The sequence below is a fragment of the Xiphophorus couchianus genome, chromosome 24, assembly GCF_001444195.1.
Source record: "Xiphophorus couchianus chromosome 24, X_couchianus-1.0, whole genome shotgun sequence".
Taxonomy (NCBI): Eukaryota; Metazoa; Chordata; class Actinopteri; order Cyprinodontiformes; family Poeciliidae; genus Xiphophorus; species Xiphophorus couchianus.
The window spans coordinates 20,224,929-20,245,752 of NC_040251.1; the positions used below are offsets into that span (position 1 = coordinate 20,224,929).

Sequence of the window (20,824 nt, forward strand, 5' to 3'; positions counted from 1 at the left end):
CCAAGTATGATGCTGCCTTTGATCTGACACCTGGACACGCCTACCCGACCTAAGCCCCGCCCCCTGCTCCTCACCTCACACCTGATGCTGCCGCTACCGTCCTCCAGCCTCCACTCTCCACCCCGCCCCGCTCTCAGCCAGCCAATCAGCAGCAGGTTGACCCTGGGCAGCAACCTCTGACCCGGCAAGCTGAGCTCCGCCTCCCTGGCCCAGGCTCGATGCTGATTGGTGCTCCAGGACAGGATGCTGACGCAGGCCAGGTGTTGCTGGGCGATCAGCTCTGAGACGCACAGAGGCCTGGAGAGAGAGAGGCACCTGTCAGGGGGCGGGGCTTAACCATCACCTGTAGGTCTATATAGATCAGGTCCTGATGGTTCTGGAGGTTTTACTGGTTCTGGTTCTGGACCCACCTGTAGCTGACGAGTCGGCTGCTCCTCTCCTGGATCTTCTCCACGACACACACACTCAGCTCACACACACCTGCAGCAACACACACTGTTACCATGGAAACGGACTCCTACACCAGGTATCTCTGCTCTACCTGGCAGAACCCGAGTGAAGTTGGACCCGCCTTCTTCAACTCAGACAAAGCTGGAGTTAAAACATTTGAGCTGCTTTGGCTTTGAAGATATTAATGAAAGGTTAAAGGTCAAAAAGTCAACGGCCTCCCGCCCCTCTTTAAGACAAAATGACCTTTAACCTTTCATTCATATCTTCAAAGCCAAAGCAGCTCAAATGTTTAACACCATCTTTGTCTGATTTGAAGAAGGCGGGTCAGACTTCTCTCTGTTCTCCAGAACCAGAACCAGGTTCTGGTTCCACCATGGAGGACAGGAGAGACACCTGGACCTGATGGTCAGGAACCGGGTCAACCAGAACCACTGACCTGCAGCTGATTGGCTGGCAGCAGAGGAGTGGGCGGGGCCTCCAGGTGTTCTCAGGTGTTTATGGATGAAGGTGAAAAGGTTCTGCAGCCAAACGGACTCCTGCAGAGAAAACAGAACCAGAACCACTGAGAGACAGAACCAACCAGGTCCAGACCGGTTCTGTTCCGGTGATCAGGTGTTGTGGACCGGCTGGTTCTGATCCGACAGGTGGAGCCAGGGCCGGTCCAGACCGGTTCTGTGGACCAGCCAGATGGTTCTGCTGCTGACTGCACTGAGCAGAACCGGGTTTTCTCTGTTATTGGCACCAGAACCTCAGCTGGACAGAATCATCGGGTTCTGGTCCAGTTAGTGACCCAGATGGAGGTCAGTGGTTCTGGATCCGTTTATTTCAGACCCAAACCCCGATGGTTTACCTTCAGAACCAAGGAGCAGAAAGGTTCTGGTCTGGTTCTGTCCCTTTGGACCATTTCCCGATCAGATGAGGTTCTGACTGATTGAACACAGGTAGAACTTTGGATCCGAACAGAACCAGCCTGCTGTCAGTCTGAGGAACCAGAGGGTCCAGTTGGTTCTGATCGGAACCGGTCCTCAGCAGCAGAACTCGTCTCTTTATTGTTATAAACACATCATCATCTGATCAGAACCGGTTCTGGTTCTGTCTGTCTTTAACTGAATCCTGGACCTCTGACGTCATCCCGTCCAGAACTTCACTGGGTCACTGACAGAACCGGTGTTGTGGATTAACTGGTGGCTTTTTAGGACCCCTTTACTGAACCAGGAAGTAAACAATGAGATGAGCTTAAAAAATTACAAATTTTTGCAAAAATACAATCAGAATCCATAAGACACCCATTAAGATCTCGGGAATAACTAATTAGAAAAACTTTTATTGGTCTAACATGGTATGTTGCCCCCCCACCTATTTTTAAATTAATCTGCAAAATCACCAAAACATGAAAACTACACAGAACTGGTCCTGATTTCTGTGTTGCTTCAGAGGATGCAATTCGTCAAAGGAAAATCTCAAGATGCCATAAGCAAATCTCAAAGCAAAGATTAATCCCTGAAAGCCACATAAGTGTTGAAGAGCCGTGGGATTAAAATAAAATGTTTAAAAAGATTGACTGGCTATGTTGTGTTTCACATCTCCCTCATATTGTAGATATTTCAATTAGATATCCACAGTAACTATAGTGAAATCTTTTTAAAAACTGTTTTTGTAACATGTTATAGTTTATTTCCTAGTTCACTTACAGAAGACATGGCAGATCTATGTGGCAATGTCATTTCTTCTTTATTGTTGATATTTTTCTCGTAATTTAATTAAACATCTTTATTCTTTTCATCAAGTGACTAATACTCAACTATAAGAGAGAAAAAACTATTGTCTTTTATACTTTTACATGAGAAACAGGTTCAAATCTTCACTCAAACTGAGATTCTGAAAGTGTCACCAGTTAATCCAGGTTTGCCTCTTGAAGCGCAGAGTGTCTGATCGATCAGGATCAATAACAGGTGATTATTGGACTTTTGTTGGCCGATATAGTTTAGTGGATAAAGCAGTTCTCGTAACTCAGCGACCAGTGGTACCAGTTCAATTAGAGATTTAGTCTGATTTACTTTTTGGACCAGTTTATTTCATTGTCTAAAATAATAATATCCACTTGCTGCCAACGTTTTGAAGGTAACATTGTTTAACAGGTTTGCCTGGCAAACTTTTAACTGTAAGGATTTTGTGAAATTACTAAATTACTCAGCTTTGCGTCTGCAGCCCAGTTAAGGTGCAAACAAAATAATGTGGCTTCCATTAAATGAGCAAAGAATTAGTTTGCATGATATCAGAACTGTTTACATTTATTGACATGTTTGCAGAACATATCAGTCAATATAAGACCGAGAAAATATAAAATAATCGTCAGTTCTCTAAATGATGAGTGATGGTAGAAAATCTTAGTTTAGCTCAGTCTCCTCTTGAAGTCTGGTATATTTTGGTGATATTTCAATATATTCTTCAATATTCCTTCATATACAAAGAATTATTATTGTTTTGAAGAGATCATAGAGAAAGAGACATTTTCTAATCCGTTTATTTACGTTTGTTGCGTTTTGATCAGGAAACGACACAGCCACCTAATTTTTACAAACATCCGCGTTGAGGACCCCGTCTGACTGTCACTAGTTAATCTTAATGCGGCTCGTTTTGTTTTTAAGTTTATTTCTCCTGGTCTCCAGCCTGCAAACTGGTTCCCAGTAGAGAACACAGACTAATACTGTAGATATGGATCATAATCTGTTGGTATCTGACAGTATAATGTAGGAACGTTTATTATTATAATGTTGGCGCGTCAATTTGGATATAACCACCAACTACAACATTGGCTGTTAACTTTATATCATTTAGATGAGATTTTATTACAGTATAACTTGTCAACATTACTTAATATTCCTCTCTATTTGGACACATAAACACCACAAGCAACACCATCAGGTATGTGATTTAAATTTTATTAAATATGATGACACCAGCCTCATTGTTTAGCGACACTTACTGTAGGTAGTGTTGCTAAGAAAAGAAAGTTCAGAAACAGTGAGGCTGCTTTGCAGGATCTGATCCAGAAACACTCACTAGGCTACAAGTGTTAATAAATCACATTACAGGAACTTCAGAGTCAATTCCAATGTTTTTCTGATCAGAGCTGGTTACAAAAAGCAGAAACTATTCACTTATATTATATTGTGTCTATTCATGAGATGAAATTAATTTATTCTGGTGAACATGAATGATATCAGGCCCGGCCCAAGGCATAAGTGAATTAAGCATTCACTTAGGGGGCCCCTGGCCCACTAGGGGGCCCCCTAAGTGGAGCCCCCTAGTGTTCATTTTTTTTGAATGATATGATTCTATTACACACAACTACATTATAAAGTTCAGATTTTTCTTTTCACAATGATAATATACCATATATCTGTGTGTATGTATGTGTTATCATGTAGAAATCGCTCTACACACGCAGAAAGGAAAAATAGAAATTATATATATATATATATATATATATGGGTTATATATAACCCATATATACACTGCTCAAAAAAATAAAGGGAACACTTAAACAACACAATATAACTCCAAGTAAATCAAACTTCTGTGAAATCAAACTGTCCACTTAGGAAGCAACACTGATTGACAATCAATTGCACCTGCTGTTGTGCAAATGGAATAGACAACAGGTGGAAATTATTGGCAATTAGCAAGACACACTCAATAAAGGAGTGGTTCTGCAGTTGGGACCACAGACCACTTCTCAGTACCTATGCTGTCTGGCTGATGTTTTGGTCAGTTTTGAATGTTGGTGGTGCTTTCACACTCGTGGTAGCATGAGACGGACTCCACAACCCACACAAGTGGCTCAGGTAGTGCAGCTCATCCAGGATGGCACATCAATGCGAGCTGTGGCAAGAAGGTTTGCTGTGTCTGTCAGCGTAGTGTCCAGAGGCTGGAGGCGCTACCAGGAGACAGGCTAGTACACCAGGAGACGTGGAGGAAGCCGTAGGAGGGCAACAACCCAGCAGCAGGACCGCTACCTCGGCCTTTGTGCAAGAAGGAACAGGAGGAGCACTGCCAGAGCCCTGCAAAATGACCTCCAGCAGGCCACAAATGTGCATGTGTCTGCACAAACGGTTAGAAACCGACTCCATGAGGATGGTATGAGGGCCCGACGTCCACAGATGGGGGTTGTGCTCACAGCCCAACACCGTGCAGGACGCTTGGCATTTGCCAGAGAACACCAGGATTGGCAAATTCGCCACTGGCGCCTTGTGCTCTTCACAGATGAAAGCAGGTTCACAGTGAGCATATGTGACAGACGTGACAGAGTCTGGAGACGCCGTGGAGAGCGGTCTGCTGCCTGCAACATCCTTCAGCATGACCGGTTTGGCAGTGGGTCAGTAATGGTGTGGGGTGGCATTTCTTTGGAGGGCCGCACAGCCCTCCATGTGCTCACCAGAGGTAGCCTGACTGCCATTAGGTACCGAGATGAGATCCTCAGACCCCTTGTGAGACCATATGCTGGTGCGGTTGGCCCTGGGTTCCTCCTAATGCAGGACAATGCTAGACCTCATGTGGCTGGAGTGTGTCAGCAGTTCCTGCATGATGAAGGCATTGAAGCTTTTGACTTGTTTTAAGGACATTACATTAAAGTTGGATCAGCGTGTAGTGTTATTTCATTTTAATTTTGTGTGTGGCTCCAAATCCAGGCCTCCATTGGTTAATAAATTTGATTTCCATTGATGATTTTTGTGTGATTTTGTTGTCAGCACATTCCACTTTGTACAGAACAAAGTATTCAATGAGAATATTTCTTTCATTCAGATCTAGGATGTGTTATTTGAGTGTTCCCTTTATTTTTTGAGCAGTGTATATATATATATATATATATATGGGTTACTAGCTATACTTGAGTTGGCAATATGTTGTGGGCTGTTGAGCTTGATAATTTACGTGACTAAAAGGAAACTTTTTACAGAAACTTATAAGTTACGTGAAATTCTGCAGGAGCTGTTTAAATACTTCAGCAGCACAGAATCAGCTCAGTGCCAGTTCACACTCCCAGGCTCAGCTGTGGATCAGGTAAGAGAAAGACTCACCAGACAGCATACAATTAATCTTTAGCTCTAGCAGTTACACTCCAGAGTCTGTAATGAAAGTATGTAAGGAATGTTTGTGCATATGTACGTATTTCATCTTAGGTCCATCTGCATCCTCTGTGTCTGTAACTACTGATGATCTACCTGGTAAGTTAACAGCAAAACATCTTCTATAGAAGATGAATTATAGAATTATCTTCTATAATTCATCTTTGTGCTCCAGAGCATTTTAAGATTAACAGTTATGTACAAAGCAAACATTTTCTGACCTTTTATGTTATTATTAATCATCATCTTTCTTTTCTCTCTTTCTCAGTAGTTTCCACATCAGAGTTCCCTTCACTCCACAGATCATCAGCTCCACCAACGAACCCTGAGTGAACATCTTTCCTCTCAGGTCTAGACAGGACTGGGCAGGTGATGAAAGGACCACTGCCTATTAAAGAGACATTTTCCTTCCCCAAAAGGTATGATGGGCGAAGCTTTCATTATCATTATGTCTACAGACAGTCGATGGGGAGAAAGTCAGATGGAGCTGGGTGACTTATTAAAGAGCTAAAGATCCAGTCTATTCAGAGAGTCTTTCCAGTTTGTCTTGTCCCTGTCTGTGAGGGTTTTGAGCATCTGAATCAGTGTCCAATTAAAGCGTTCGACTTGACCATTTCCCTGAGGGTGGTATGGAGAAGTCTTTGATCCTGCCATACTGCAATATTTGGAGAGCTGAGAGAAAAGCTGGTTTTCAAACTCGCCACCTTGGTCATGGTGGATCTGTGCTGGGAACCCAAATCTTAGTGCATAATCATTGAATATTTTGTCAGCTACTGTCTTTCCAGATTTTGATGTTGTAGGGTATGCCTGTGCGAATCGTGTGAAATGGTCCACAATCACTAATATGTATTCATAGCCACCTTTACACCTATCTAGATGGAGAAAGTCCACTGACACAAGTTCAAAGGGCTGTGTGGTGACTATGTTTACAAGGGGAGCCCTTGTCTCACGGCTAGGTCTTTTCTGTTTCAGACAGGTGCATTTCATTACATACTGTTCTATTTCACGCTGCATGTAGGGCCAAAAAAAACGATCCCTGATCAATGATACTGTCCTATCAGTGCCCTGATGGCCCATCTGATCATGTAGGTCATTTAGGACCCTTGCTTTGTGTTGTTCTGGAAGAACCAATTGCTTCCTGTGGGCAGTCTTTCTCCAAAGCACCCCAGATTCATCCAACTCCAATTTATCCCATTCCCTTACTAAACACCGACCCTGTGGCCCAAGCCTGTTTAGTTCATGTCATGGGGGTCTCACTCCAGACAATTTGGACTGCAACACCACCCCAATAAGTAAATAATCTTTTTGATCTTGTTGTATAGCTGCTGGGGCTAATGAAACAGAGTTCCCCTGAGTGTCTAGCATACTGCAAATAGAGGTAGGCATTGACCAGGAGGCATTTGCCTCAAACTGTGTCTCTACTGCCATTACCGTCGCTCCTACTCGACAAAATGGCGGCGCCCTGTATGGCTGCGGCTGCATGGGCTCTCAACAACTTGCGAGTATTTGAGCAAAATACGCCGAAAAAAACGCTACATCCACTCAGTAAGTTAGCATATGATCGCCAGCGTCTGCTGGAATTACGATCATCAAGTGATTTCGGACTCATAAAAACGACTACTCTGGAGTGTTTACGTGACCTCGGAGTGCTACGGAGGCAAGACCCAGCGGCCCGCAGCGCAGCGGACCCGCCTAGAAGCACTAGCCGGAGGAGGAGCAAGCGAAGGCGGTGCGACCGGCAGCGGAAGCGCGGCTGTCGAAGTGGACTAACAGCTAAGCTAAACGCTAACCCCCACAGATCGCCGCTTCCGTCCATCTTCCTCTCCAACGTCCGCTCTCTGGACAACAAAATAGACCATCTGCAACTAGAACTGTCTTCAACGAGAGAGTTGAGGAACTGCTGCGTTCTCATTCTGACGGAGACATGGCTCAACTCGTCCATACCGGACAACGTTGTTAGCCTGGAGGGGCTCGCTACATTCCGCGCAGACAGGAGCAGCGCTCTCAGCGGTAAAACCCGAGAAGGGGGGCTGTGTATTTACATCAACAACAACTGGTGTAAAAATGCCATGACTGTCGCCAGTTACTGCTCCCCGGACATCGAGCTTCTGACTGTTAACTGCAGACCATTCTACCTGCCCAGGGAGTTTACTGTTGTTAGCATCACTGCCGTTGTCGTGAAAACTGGTATGGGGTTGTGAGATCTCTCCAGGTACACGCAGAAAACGGAGCATAAAGGCCTGAGGGAAATAAGTAATCTATGAGTTGATTTAAGTATAATTATAAATGAATATATATCTGCACATGTAACCACTGAATGATTTTTAAACATGTATTCTTGTATTTTACTCTGTAAGGAGAATAACATGATGATTGTGTACGATGTGTTGGTGCAAATGTGTGTGTGCTCAACGTTATGATGAATGTGAAGGACAGGGAGATTGGACATAATGATGGTGGTAAACTAATTAGAATGAATTAACAGAAAACAGACATGCAATGATCTAAGCAGACGGATCCCAGGCTGTGTCATAATGGGCAAACTAAAGCAGAAGCAAAGTCTCAAGGGAAATGCAAGACAGCAGATGGCCTGCGAAGAGGGAAGTTCAAAGGAGGTTAGCGCTGTGAGTCATGCACGGACTGACGGTTGGGCAAGGGTGGGACTTTCCACCTCCTCGGCGAACACGCAAACAGTCACGTATGCCAGCTGTCTCTCCCATACACAACCATGGGCTGAGATAGTATAAAAGACGGCAGAAAGAAGAACAGCTTCGCTCTTGGTTCCCGGCAGCGAGTCGACAGGACGACGCAGAGGAAACACCAGCAGAGGACCGCGCCCTAGAGCCACGGGGAAACTGAGACTTCGCGCCGACAAGAAGGGACAAGAGCCATCATCCCCCAGCCCTGGCTCATGATTTTACGGCCGACTCTGCCTCAACCCAACGATCTCAAACCAATCGCAACGGACTTGGAGAACAGACAAAGATCCCAGGAGGGATGAAGAATTGGATGTTCGAAGGACAAGGACCAATTCTGCTTTGCTTCTATTCCAAAGAGGATTTTTCCATGCAAGGATAAAGATTCTGAACCAAGGAATTAAAGACTTCTGTTGCCAAGATCAACTACCATCTGGGTATGAGAAGAACTGCGCCCTAAAAGCCTCTCTTAGCTAATTAGTGACACAGGTCAGGGAAGGAAATTAGGATACTATGTTGGGTTATGTTGATTTTATTATTTTGATTTGGTATTGTAATCTTTAAAAGCTCGTCTTAAAACCCATCTATTTTATTTGGCTTTTAACTCTAGCGGGATCTAGTTTTAAATTGGATGTTTTTGTTTTTAAATTGTAAGTTTTTATTTTATGCTTTTTATTTTTATGTTGTGTGTTGATGTACAGCACTTTGTATCAGCCGTGGTTGTTTTAAAGTGCTTTATAAATAAAGTTGGTATGGTATGGTATCAATCTGTATGTCACTTACCCCTGCTGCAGCTTGCTTAATAAAAATATCTTTATAAAATTTTATAGAGGTTGGTGGACATTGAAATTAATTGAGTCATTGATTGTTTTAGTTTCTCCAATTAAAGTAAAACCAGTGTACATGATTCCAGTAATGTGGAGGCTTCGGACTTTCCTTTAGTGAGAGTAAAAATAACGATCCTGGGACTTGAATCTAAGTCACTAAATCTAATCTAGCCGTTTCCAAGTGCAGGTTATTTAAGAGAGAGGGCTACCGTTAACAGAAGTGGTTATTGGGACTACGCAGCTGTGAGGGCTACTCAGTTGACTGTTCCTTAACTGTAGAGGGTCGTAACTTCTGGATCGAAGGTAGTTAGAGCTAGACGAGTCTCTCTCACCACCAGTTTAAACAGATTATCTCTAATAGACGTTCTGTAGGGTAAGACCCAGGTCTTAGAGATATTCCGGACCTGTTAGACGGAGAACTGGTCAGTAGTCAGTTCAGAGGAGTTGTGAGGAGTGGGCGGGGCTGACTATTGAGTGATTAACTCTACACCGTGTATGTGCCCCCCAGTGCTAACACTAAAGAGGCTATGAGTGTTCTCTACCGGACCATCAGTGAGTTGCAATCCTCACACACAGAAGGCATTTTCATCATTGCTGGGGATTTTAACCAGGCCAACATGAAGACTGTTCTCCCTCACTTCAACCAGTATGTGGATTTTTCAACCAGGGGAGGAAATACTCTAGACTTGGCCTACACCAACATCAAAGAAGCTGTGGAGCGAGAAAAATTAACAAAGTCCAAACCTTGTTAAAGAGGAAGAACAAAACACAGCTTTATTTTACATCTGCACAGATGGAGAACTCAGAAGAGATCTAACTAGACAAAGGAATCACCTCTCTATATATACTGTATATTGTCCTTCTCCCACAGACACAGTGTCACCACCAACATTCCCAAGGAGCTAATCAGATTAATACACACACAGAGAAAAATGCAACCTTCAGTTAAAAATGGGTTTCAGACAGAATATTCTGTGCCTAATAATAATCGTTCCGCTGTCGGTCTGGTCTTGTCCCTCCTCAAGGTATGACAACTATTTACTTATCGCCTGTTGCTAAGCTTCTGACACACTGAGACAAACTGTGAAGGCTAAAAAGAGAAACAATGACTCTGTAAGACTGAGTGAGACATAATAAACTAATTTAACATTGTAATATTAATATTAAATAAACTTCTAATAAAAGTAAACACACTGTAAATAATTATTTTATTCCACAAAGCATTCAGAGCAGCCCCCCGCCCCCACCTCGGTTCTTCAGACCACCTATCTGTTATGCTAATTCCGGCATACAAGCCCCTGCTGATCAGAACAAAACCTACAGTGAGGCAGGTGAGAGTGTGGACTGAGGGGGCCATGGAGGCACTTCAGGACTGTTTTGAGTGCTCTGACTGGGAGATGTTCAAGGCAGCACCAAAGAGGAGGCACTCTGCCTTGACACAGCCGATGTGTTGAAGACTCTGAAAAGAGTCAACCCACGGAAGGCCCCAGGCCCCGACAACATACCTGGGCGGGTGTTCAGGGAATGCGCAGGTCAGCTGGCTGGTGTCCTAACAGACATTTTTAACACCTCACTGGACCAAGCCACAGTGCCAGCATGTCTCAAAACTGCCTCCATCATTCCGGTGCCGAAGAAACCTCAAGTCACCTCTTTCAACGATTACCGGCCTGTGGCACTGACTCCCATCATGATGAAGTGCTTTGAAAGGCTGGTAAAAGAACACATCGTCTCCAGACTCCCCTCCACATTCGACCCGTTCCAGTTTGCCTACCGCCGAAACCGCTCCACTGAGGACGCTATCTCCTCCGCCCTACACCTGAGCCTGGCTCACCTGGAGGAGAAGAACACTCATGTGCGGATGTTGTTCCTGGACTTCAGCTCAGCGTTCAACACAATCATCCCACAGCATCTGGCAGGAAAACTGGGACACCTGGGCTTCAGCACCCCCCTGCGCAACTGGCTGCTAGACTTCCTCACCGACAGACCTCAGTCAGTCCGGATCGGACAACACACCTCCGATGTCATCACCCTCAGCACAGGCTCCCCTCATGGCTGCGTCCTGAGCCCTCTGCTGTTCACTCTGATGACACACGACTGCGTCCCCAGGTTCGCCACCAACCACATCGTGAAGTTCGCGGACGACACAACGGTGGTGGGCCTCATCAGAGACGACAACGACCTGGACTACAGAGAGGAGGTGGAGCAGCTGGTGGACTGGTGCAGAGACAACAGCCTGATCCTGAACGTTGACAAGATGAAGGAGATGATCGTCGACTTCAGGAAGAACCGGCCCAGCCACGCTCCACTGCTCATCAACAGCTCGGCTGTGGAGGTGGTCAGCAGCACCAAATTCCTGGGGGTGCACATCACTAACGACCTGACCTGGACTGGGAACACCACGTCTCTGGCCAAGAGGGCACAGAAACGTTTGTATTTCCTGCGGAGGATGAGAAGAGCACACCTGCCCCCGCCCATCCTCAAGACGTTCTACAGAAGCACCATAGAGAGCATTCTGACCAGCTGCCTCTCTGTGTGGTGTGGAGGCTGCAGCGCCTCCGACTGGAAGAACGTGAGGAGAGTGGTGCGGACAGCAGAGAGGATCATCGGGGCCCCCCTTCCCTCCATTCAGGACATTTCATCCCAGCGCTGCGTGTCCCGAGGCCGAAACATCATCAGTGACCCCTCACACCCTCAGCATGGACTGTTCTCCCTGCTGCCCTCTGGAAAGAGGTTCTGCAGCATCCGGTGCAGGTCCACCAGGTTCTGAAACAGCTTTTTCCCACTTGCCATCAGACTGCTGAACTCTTAACTGGACTGCACTTAAAATCTGGTCTCCACTTTATACCTTGCACATGTACAGAGCTAAATAACTTCTATTTTACTGTCAGTCCTGCACTTTATATTTTATATTCATATTTTATACTGTATTTTATTTTATTCTGGAGTAACCTCACAACATTGGAAGCTCAAAACACTGTCCTGAGCCGTATGCAACGAAATTTCGTTCCGTATACACCCTGTGCATGCAAAATGACAATAAAGTCAGTCTAAGTCTAAGTCTAAGTCCATGCTGGTCACTGATGAACCCACAGGACCCTGGCAAAAAGTGGGAACTGACTTATGCCACCTGAATGGTAAAGACTATCTTGTGATAATAGATTATCACTCTAACTATCCAGAAATAGCCCAGCTTTCTAACACATCAGCTGCTGGAGTAATTACTCATATGAAAAGTGTTTTCTCCCGGCATGGGAATCCCTTATTTGTCATTAGTGACAATGGACCACAGTACAACTGCAGAGAATTCAGGAAGTTTTCACAGGACTATGGGTTTCAACACATCACCTCCAGTCCACTGCATCCACAAGGGAACGGGAAAGCTGAAAAGGGTGTCCAGATCATTAAGAGACTGTTAAAGAAGTCAAGTGACAGTGGATCTGACCCTTACCTTGCATTGCTGAGCTACCGCACTGCACCACTGGCATGCGGGTTCTCCCCAGCTGAGCTCCTCATGGGTCGCAAGCTGCATACAACGCTGCCACACCTATCACTAAAGACTAACACAAAACAGCTGACAGGAAAGCAAACAGCGCTCAAACAGAAACAAAAAGAGAACTATGATAAAACAGCCAGGAGGCTGAGGGCTCTGGCAGAAAATGATACAGTGAGAGTCGAGGATCGAGGCACGTGGGAGCGAAAGGCCACAGTCCTCAAGGAAGTGAGCCCAGGTCATACGAGATACAGACGGATGATGGACAAGTACTCAGGAGAAACCGGAGGAGTTTACTCAAGACTCAGGAACAAGACTCACAGAAACAGGGTCAGGACGAGAGCGATCTGGCCATCAGGCCAGAGAGACGACTGACCCACACGGTGTGGGTAAGGATGCTTTACCAAACAACACTAGTTCAACACATGTCTTAAGAAGGTCAACTAGGACACAAAGGCCACCAGAGAGACTGATTGAACAAGGTTAAGGAAGTGTGTCCTGTAAGTTGTCTTGTAAACTGTGAACTGTGGGCGTTTTATTTTGTATGGCACATTGCTGCCATCTGCTGGACGTTTTGGGAAACGGGAAATGCTTTACTTTTATGTTGCTTAGTGCGTTTGTTTGGCTAGCGGTGGAGCAGATGGACGGATGTGTCGCATTCTGTTCAGTTTCTTCGAGGCAATGCCTGTAAGTGACATCTTGTAGTTCAGAATGGGCGTTTGTGTTAACGTGTAAGGCCCAGTGAGTTGTCTATTGAATTTATGTTGGTTCTGAAGATAAATGTGAGCGAGTCGATTGTTTGCTACGTCATTGCTAGCAGGCCGTTAAGATATTTTAGGCCATTACGTAGCATTGTTTTGTACTTATGTAACTGTATCTGAAACATTTCTATTAGCTGCTTTGAGCTTATTCTGAGTTGTTTGTTTTCGCAGTTTCACTCCGTTCTACATAGAAAATAAAGAGGAGCTGACAAATCCTGACTCGTGTGAAAGGAGTTTGGCTGATGGTTAGTGTTGGTTCAAGACACCATAGCGAGACCATTACACAGTGGAAACAGTGTTAGACTGTTCAGGGTGGAGTTCTGATATTATGAAGCTCTGTTAACTCCTGAGGTCTGTATGGTGACTCTGCTGTTACTGGTGATGTTGTTACTGGTGACTCTGTTGTTACTGGTGACTCTGTTGTTACTGGTGACTCTGTTGTTACTGGTGATGTTGTTACTGGTGACTCTGTTGTTACTGGTGACTCTGTTGTTACTGGTGACTCTGTTGTTACTGGTGATGTTGTTACCGGTGACTCTGTTGTTACTGGTGATGTTGTTACCGGTGACTCTGCTGTTACTGGTGATGTTGTTACTGGTGACTCTGTTGTTACTGGTGACTCTGTTGTTACTGGTGACTCTGTTTTTACTGGTGATGTTGTTACCGGTGACTCTGCTGTTACTGGTGATGTTGTTACTGGTGACTCTGTTGTTACTGGTGACTCTGTTGTTACTGGTGACTCTGTTGTTACTGGTGATGTTGTTACTGGTGACTCTGTTGTTACTGGTGATGTTGTTACTGGTGACTCTGTTGTTACTGGTGATGTTGTTACCGGTGACTCTGCTGTTACTGGTGATGTTGTTACCGGTGACTCTGTTGTTACTGGTGACTCTGTTGTTACTGGTGACTCTGTTGTTACTGGTGATGTTGTTACCGGTGACTCTGCTGTTACTGGTGATGTTGTTACTGGTGACTCTGTTGTTACTGGTGACTCTGTTGTTACTGGTGACTCTGTTGTTACTGGTGACTCTGTTGTTACTGGTGATGTTGTTACCGGTGACTCTGTTGTTACTGGTGATGTTGTTACCGGTGACTCTGCTGTTACTGGTGATGTTGTTACTGGTGACTCTGTTGTTACTGGTGACTCTGTTGTTACTGGTGACTCTGTTGTTACTGGTGATGTTGTTACCGGTGACTCTGCTGTTACTGGTGACTCTGTTGTTACTGGTGACTCTGTTGTTACTGGTGACTCTGTTGTTACTGGTGACTCTGTTGTTACTGGTGATGTTGTTACTGGTGACTCTGTTGTTACTGGTGACTCTGTTGTTACTGGTGATGTTGTTACCGGTGACTCTGCTGTTACTGGTGATGTTGTTACTGGTGACTCTGTTGTTACTGGTGACTCTGTTGTTACCGGTGACTCTGTTGTTACTGGTGACTCTGTTGTTACTGGTGACTCTGTTGTTACTGGTGACTCTGTTAGTGAAAGCAGTTGACACGTTAAACAAGCTTGAAACGGGATGTAATGATATGCAGCACCAGTAGGTGGTGATGCAAGAAGAAGATTAAAGAAAAGGCGACACGAAGAAGCCAGAGACCGGAGCGGGTAAAAACCTGAGGGTATAATGACTGATGCTGTTAGTTAATAAACCAGATAACTTTAAAAGACTTGTCTTCCTTTATGTACTGCAGTACAAACATTACAGGCCGGCCCTGAATGTGATCGTTACTCATTGATCTGGTTCAGATCCAATGTGATGTTTTCGAGGCGAACTGAACGATACTCTGTAGAAACTTGTTTTGAAACATAATTTTCACATGTAACATTAAACATGTCTGCTACAAATGGGATTTATAGTAAAGTTTTGCAAACGGTTTTGTAACACAAGCAGCATTTTTCAACAGGCATCAACACAGCCACCTACAATTTAGAAACATCTGCGGTGCGCAAAGGTTTCGGCCATTTAATTTAGCCACCAGTTAATCTATAACACCGGAACAACTGAGCAGGTGGTACTGACCGCTTCACTGCTGGGTCCGAACCGGTCCAGGAACCCCTGCAGGGAGCCCATCCTCAGCCTCCAGGACCGAACCGAACCGGGCCGAAGCGTCCGAATCTCTGCAGAACTCTGGCTGTGGTTCTGAAAGTGGCGCTAAAACGTTCTTCTTCTGTTTCTCTGAGCTGTTTGAGTGAAACTCTTCTTCTTCTCCTTCTTCCTGCCTGTCATGGCGGCTGACGGTCCAGCTGCAGGTTCTGTTTCCGCCCCCTGCTGGACTGGAGGGGAACCGGTCTTGTGCGAAATTCCGTTCCCCTGTGAAAATCGCGCATTGCAGCCAGAGAGGATCTGATCATTTCCACTGCTCTCGGTAAAACAACTCATATAATCATGTTAAGGTTGTAACTTTCAGTTTAATCAGCTGTTGTTTAAAAAAGAAACAAGAACAAAATTGTAAAATAAATAAATTAACTAGATTTTCTTACTCTGTTTTGTGTTGTTATTTTAAACGCCAAGAGAATCGATCTTTCTCCTACTTTTGTCACTTAAGTCTGACAAATAAAAGTCACCAAACAGGTTTCCAACACAATGTGTGAATTTATAGTTTTTCATTGTTGATATAAGAGGATGGAAGCTGCTGAGGGACACAAAGATTAGACTTCCTGAATAGAAAGTGTAGGCTTTCTATAAAATCACCTTCTAATGTTAAATATGACAGATTACTGGATAAAAGAAATGTCTAGTTGCTAATTTTTAGTGGTTCAAACATATTATCACACATAAAAATCATGGAGAATTTGGAAACGGTTGCTCTTTATTTGCCAAAGCAATGAAAGGATTATTTCAGCTGCCTGAAATAATCTGTTCTCCCTCCATAGGAACAAATTAATTTACCAGCAAGTCTTTAACTGTGTTTATTCCTCTCAGCAACAACAAATCCTGTGGATATTTGATCATTATTTACCAAAGTTAAAGGAGGGGAACCAAATATTTCAGCTGCCTGAAATAATCTGTTCCTCGTCCATAACATGGAAATAAATTTATTTACCTGCAAGTCTTTAACTGAGTTTAATCTTCCCTTCATGAACAACAAACCCTGTGAATATGGTAATATTTGCTCTTTATTTGCCAAAGTTATGAGGAGGGAACCAAATATTTTAGTTGTCTTAAATAACCTTTTCTTTGTAGAGGGAACAGATTATTTCAGGCAGCTAAAATAGCAGATATTTATGGTTCCTCTCGTAACTTTGGCAAATAAAAAGCAAATGTTACCAAAATCACATGGTTTATTGTTGATGAGGAAGAGAGGAATAAACACAGTTAAAGACTTGCTAGTAAATTAATTTGCTCCTATGAAATGGAGGGAGAACGGATTATTTCAGGTGGCTAAAATATTTGGTTTCCCCTCATAACTTTGGCAAATAAAGAGCAAATATTACCATATTTACAGGTCGGGGGGATTTTATTCATACAGTGAAAGAAAATCATCTAGAGAGAATTAGAAGATATTAAATTTGCATAATCAATTTATAGTTTTCATGGCTTTTGGATTAGAAGACATAATTTGTACATATTTAATTCTTTAATCAAGATGCTGAACTTGCTTTTATGTATAAATAATTTAGCAAGAAATAAAATGAGGTTGACAACAAAAAAAGAATCAGTTCTTCTTGTCAGAAGCAGCAAAGCCAAGAATAAGAGTTTCATAACTGAGAAGAGTTTGAGGATAAATATGAAGAATAAGGTTCATGATTTGGTCCCAGAGTTTCCAGTTAAAGCTCCAAAACAAACGATTCTTGTCTTCAGCCTGAGAGGGACAGGAAGAGCAAAATGGATCAATATTTGTCTTGAATCTGTTTGGTTGGGCAGCATCTCAGTCACGTCTTTAACTTTGTTAGTAAAGAGTTTATGAGACAGAAACCAAACCGTCTCCAGGTGGGACCATCAGGAACCGGGTCCAGCAGAACAGGTTGAGAAATGATCAGCTGCTGGAAAAGGGAACAAATTTTCTGGTTTTTGGATTTAGACACCACACAAATTTTAGCAACAGAAGTGTCCATTAAATTGTCTGAGGCGGTTCTGGTTTCTGATTGATGATGCCGTTCAGAACCATAACCAGGCTGGAGGGAACGATCGGATCCTCAGGAGCTTCTGGAAACTTAAGATGAGACAGAAATTCACTGTAAGTGAACAATGACCCTTGGTTATTAAACAGCTGCCTTACATACATTAGATTATTTGTTTTCCAGTAGTCAACGTAGAGACGTTTAATCTTCTATAAAATATCCTTATTATCCCAGATTATACATTTGTGAGGAGAATATTTGTGCTTATAGATCCAAACATGGTTTGGACAGTTTGACTGGGATTTTCTCAGGATTAAAGTTACAGAGCAGAAGAAAATCAACTGAGAGAGAATCTAGAATTAGGACTGAAATTAAAACACGAGGCAGAATGACAGGTTTAATCCATCAGAGCTTTAGAGTTTAAAGTAGAAAAGTCCAGGAAATTTAACCCCAACTGGGTTCATGATAACAGACTTTTTAATATAATGGATTTTGTGCTTAAAAAAATAATTGAATAATAATAACTGGTCAAAACTTTTAAAGGTTTGTCTACAAAGAGAGGAGAGGCCAAATAAACCAAACTACACTGTAAAAAACCCCCCAAAAACTTAGATTTTACGGTAAAACCCCGGCAGCTGGCGTTCCCAGAATTGCACTGTAAAATTATCATAACCTTTCCCCCTATACGGACCCCTGCCAGACAGAGTTGATTAAATTTGACTCTCTGGAATAAAACCAATTGTTCTGGTAAATTAACTCTCCTACCATTGAATTAGACTAAGCAAGTGTTGAATTAACTCTGGATTTCTAACACTTTTGATTTGCTGTGCAACAACCAGGCCGCGTTCAAAGTCACTTTAATCACTTTTCTTCCCTGTTCTGATGCTCAGTTTAACTGCAGCAGATCATGTTGTCATGCCTGCATACTGCCATGTGATTGGCTGATTCCATATTTGCATTAATGAGCAGTTGGACAGGTGTACCTAATAAAGTGGCCAGTGAGTGTACATCCAGTTTATTTATAGATTTATTAAGTTAGTTTTTCTTGTCATCACTATTCTAATATTATAATTAATAAATGTATTTCATAATGTGGATATTTAAGTGAACCTGTGGTTGTAAAGTAGCAGGAGTTTAATAACTAACTCTAACACTAACATGGTTGTTTTCTGTTTGTTCTTGTCAGAATAAACCAACAAGGAAAACCTGCGTCCCGCCCTAATTATATATACACTGCTCAAAAAAATAAAGGGAACACTCAAATAACACATCCTAGATCTGAATGAAAGAAATATTCTCATTGAATACTTTGTTCTGTACAAAGTTCCATTTGCACAACAGCAGGTGAAATTGATTGTCAACCAGTGTTGCTTCCTAAGTGGACAGTTTGATTTCACAGAAGTTTGATTTACTTGGAGTTATATTGTGTTGTTTAAGTGTTCCCTTTATTTTTTTGAGCAGTATGTATATATATATATATTTTTTTAACTTTATTTTTATTCAATTTTTAAACATACAATTACATACAATCGAACATGAGGGCAGGTGGTATGTATTCACACTGATGGACGTTACAATGTTACAGATATTTCACTGTTTACAACCACAAACGATAAGCAACAAGGAAAACTCCCAGGTGTCTGTCCGAGTGATGTGGAGTCACAACATCATCTGTTACACACCTTTCACCTTTGGCAATAAAATAATCCCATTTTTCCCACAGTTTCTCTCCTTTCTCCTTCTTGAGCCGTATTGTAAAAGTCAACATTTCCATATCGTGGATCAGGTTTATAATATTCACAAGAAGCTTCAGAGTTGGAGGTCTAGGTTGGAGCCAACATTTAGTTATCGCTTTCTTGCTTGCAATCAAAAGTATCTTCAGCGAGTATGCTTCCCCATTACTGAGTCCCTCAGGGAGTATTCAGAGGTACATAACGGAAAATGAAAAGGCTAAAGTTATACCCAGGATTTCATAGATTACTCGATTAACATCCTTCCAGAAAGTCTTCAACACAGGACAGTCCCAAAAAATATGAAAGCAGCCCGCAGAAACCACACCGCACTCCCTCCAGCAACAGAGCTGTGAACCACCCAGCTTCGATCTCTGCTTCGGTGTAATAAAAAATCTGATTAGGTTCTTCCAGCTGAAATCGCGCCATGTTAAGGAATTTGTTCCTCCAAATATGCATCCAAGCCTCAGGTAAAATTATTACTTCTGCTTCCTTTTCCCATCGTTGTCTAATATAATTAGTCGAGTTCTTATTCATAGATGTTAAGTTTCTGTAACATTTGCTGATGGTGCCTTTTGTATTTTTGTCAGCATATGAATCCATAAATCTTTGTAATATTCCTGGCTCTGTATCCAGGTCAGGGGTTTTGATTTCCTTCCTAAAGAAACTTCAGACCTGCAAATAACGGTAGAAATCTTCTCTGCCCATCTCATAAGTCCGGCACAAATCCTCAAATTTTGCTAACTCCCCATTTTTTATTATATTACAGAATATAATATTCTGTATATTATATGCAGTGATTCCCTGTTTCGCCCATCTTCTATATTTGTGGTCTATCGATGCTGGGAGGAAACGCGGTGGTACGCAGGCCAACTCAATACTCCTGTTTGTGGAGATTAAACTTTTTAACCATCTCTGCCCACCTTTTCAAAGAGAAACTCAAACATAAATTTTGTAGTTGGTATACCTGGGGCAGCCCATCCAGGCATCCCAGAACAGACTGTATGGGACAGTCCAACAAAGAAAGCTCAATGTCTTTCCATTTAGCCTCATAGGCTGGATTACACCAGTACACCAGAGGTTTAATCTGGGCAGACAAGTAATAATCCACCAGGCAAGGCAGGCCCATCCCGCCCTGATCCCCGGGCAGCTGCAGGGTCCAGTATCTTACTCTTGGCCTTTTATTGCTCCATATAAACCTTGAAAAATGCTTATCCCACTCCCTAAATTGTTTTGCTGGAACCTCTACTAGAAGTGCTGCGAATATGTACAATAGTCTTGGAAGAACATTTATCTTTATTGTTCGGATTCTGCTGCCGAAGTCAAGGGGAAGCAGGCTCCACCTGTCCAGGCTCCACCTGTCCAGGTCCTCATATATTTTCTTATTTATTCATTTATAATTAATTTCATATAATTGAGCCAAATTTTTTGTTAGTATAACACCCAAATACTCTATTTGTAGTTGATGCCAATTGAATTGATAACTATTTATTAACTGTTTTGATGGGACAAAATGGAAGGTCAAAATGTGAGTCTTTTGTATGTTGAGTTTATAACCTGAGAGTTTATAACCTGAGAGTTTATAACCTGAGAGTCTATAACCTGAGAGTCTGCCATATGTTTCCAGAATGTTCATAAGTGATGAAATACCAGATTCAGGGTTTTTAATTACTACTAG

The 20,824-nt window shown here is 43.0% G+C and overlaps 1 protein-coding gene across 2 annotated transcripts in view; it reads right to left on the reverse strand.

Annotated features, from left to right (window-relative positions):
* Nucleotides 1-15,736, reverse strand: part of ctc1 (CTS telomere maintenance complex component 1) — an 82,969-nt gene extending 67,233 nt beyond the window's left edge. Inside the window, exons 1-4 of one of the 2 annotated variants that reach the window (XR_003594603.1) lie at nt 15,375-15,736; nt 887-986; nt 411-480; nt 75-297 (exon numbers count right to left, since the gene is read on the reverse strand). Coding sequence is in view for 1 of the 2 variants with exons in the window: in XM_028010469.1 (XP_027866270.1) it covers nt 75-297; nt 411-480; nt 887-986; nt 15,375-15,425 (444 nt within the window). In the remaining variant the exon portion in view is untranslated. The remainder of the gene's footprint in view (nt 1-74; nt 298-410; nt 481-886; nt 987-15,374) is intronic. The other variant, XM_028010469.1, reaches the window with a different exon arrangement.
* Nucleotides 15,737-20,824: the final 5,088 nt, after the last annotated feature.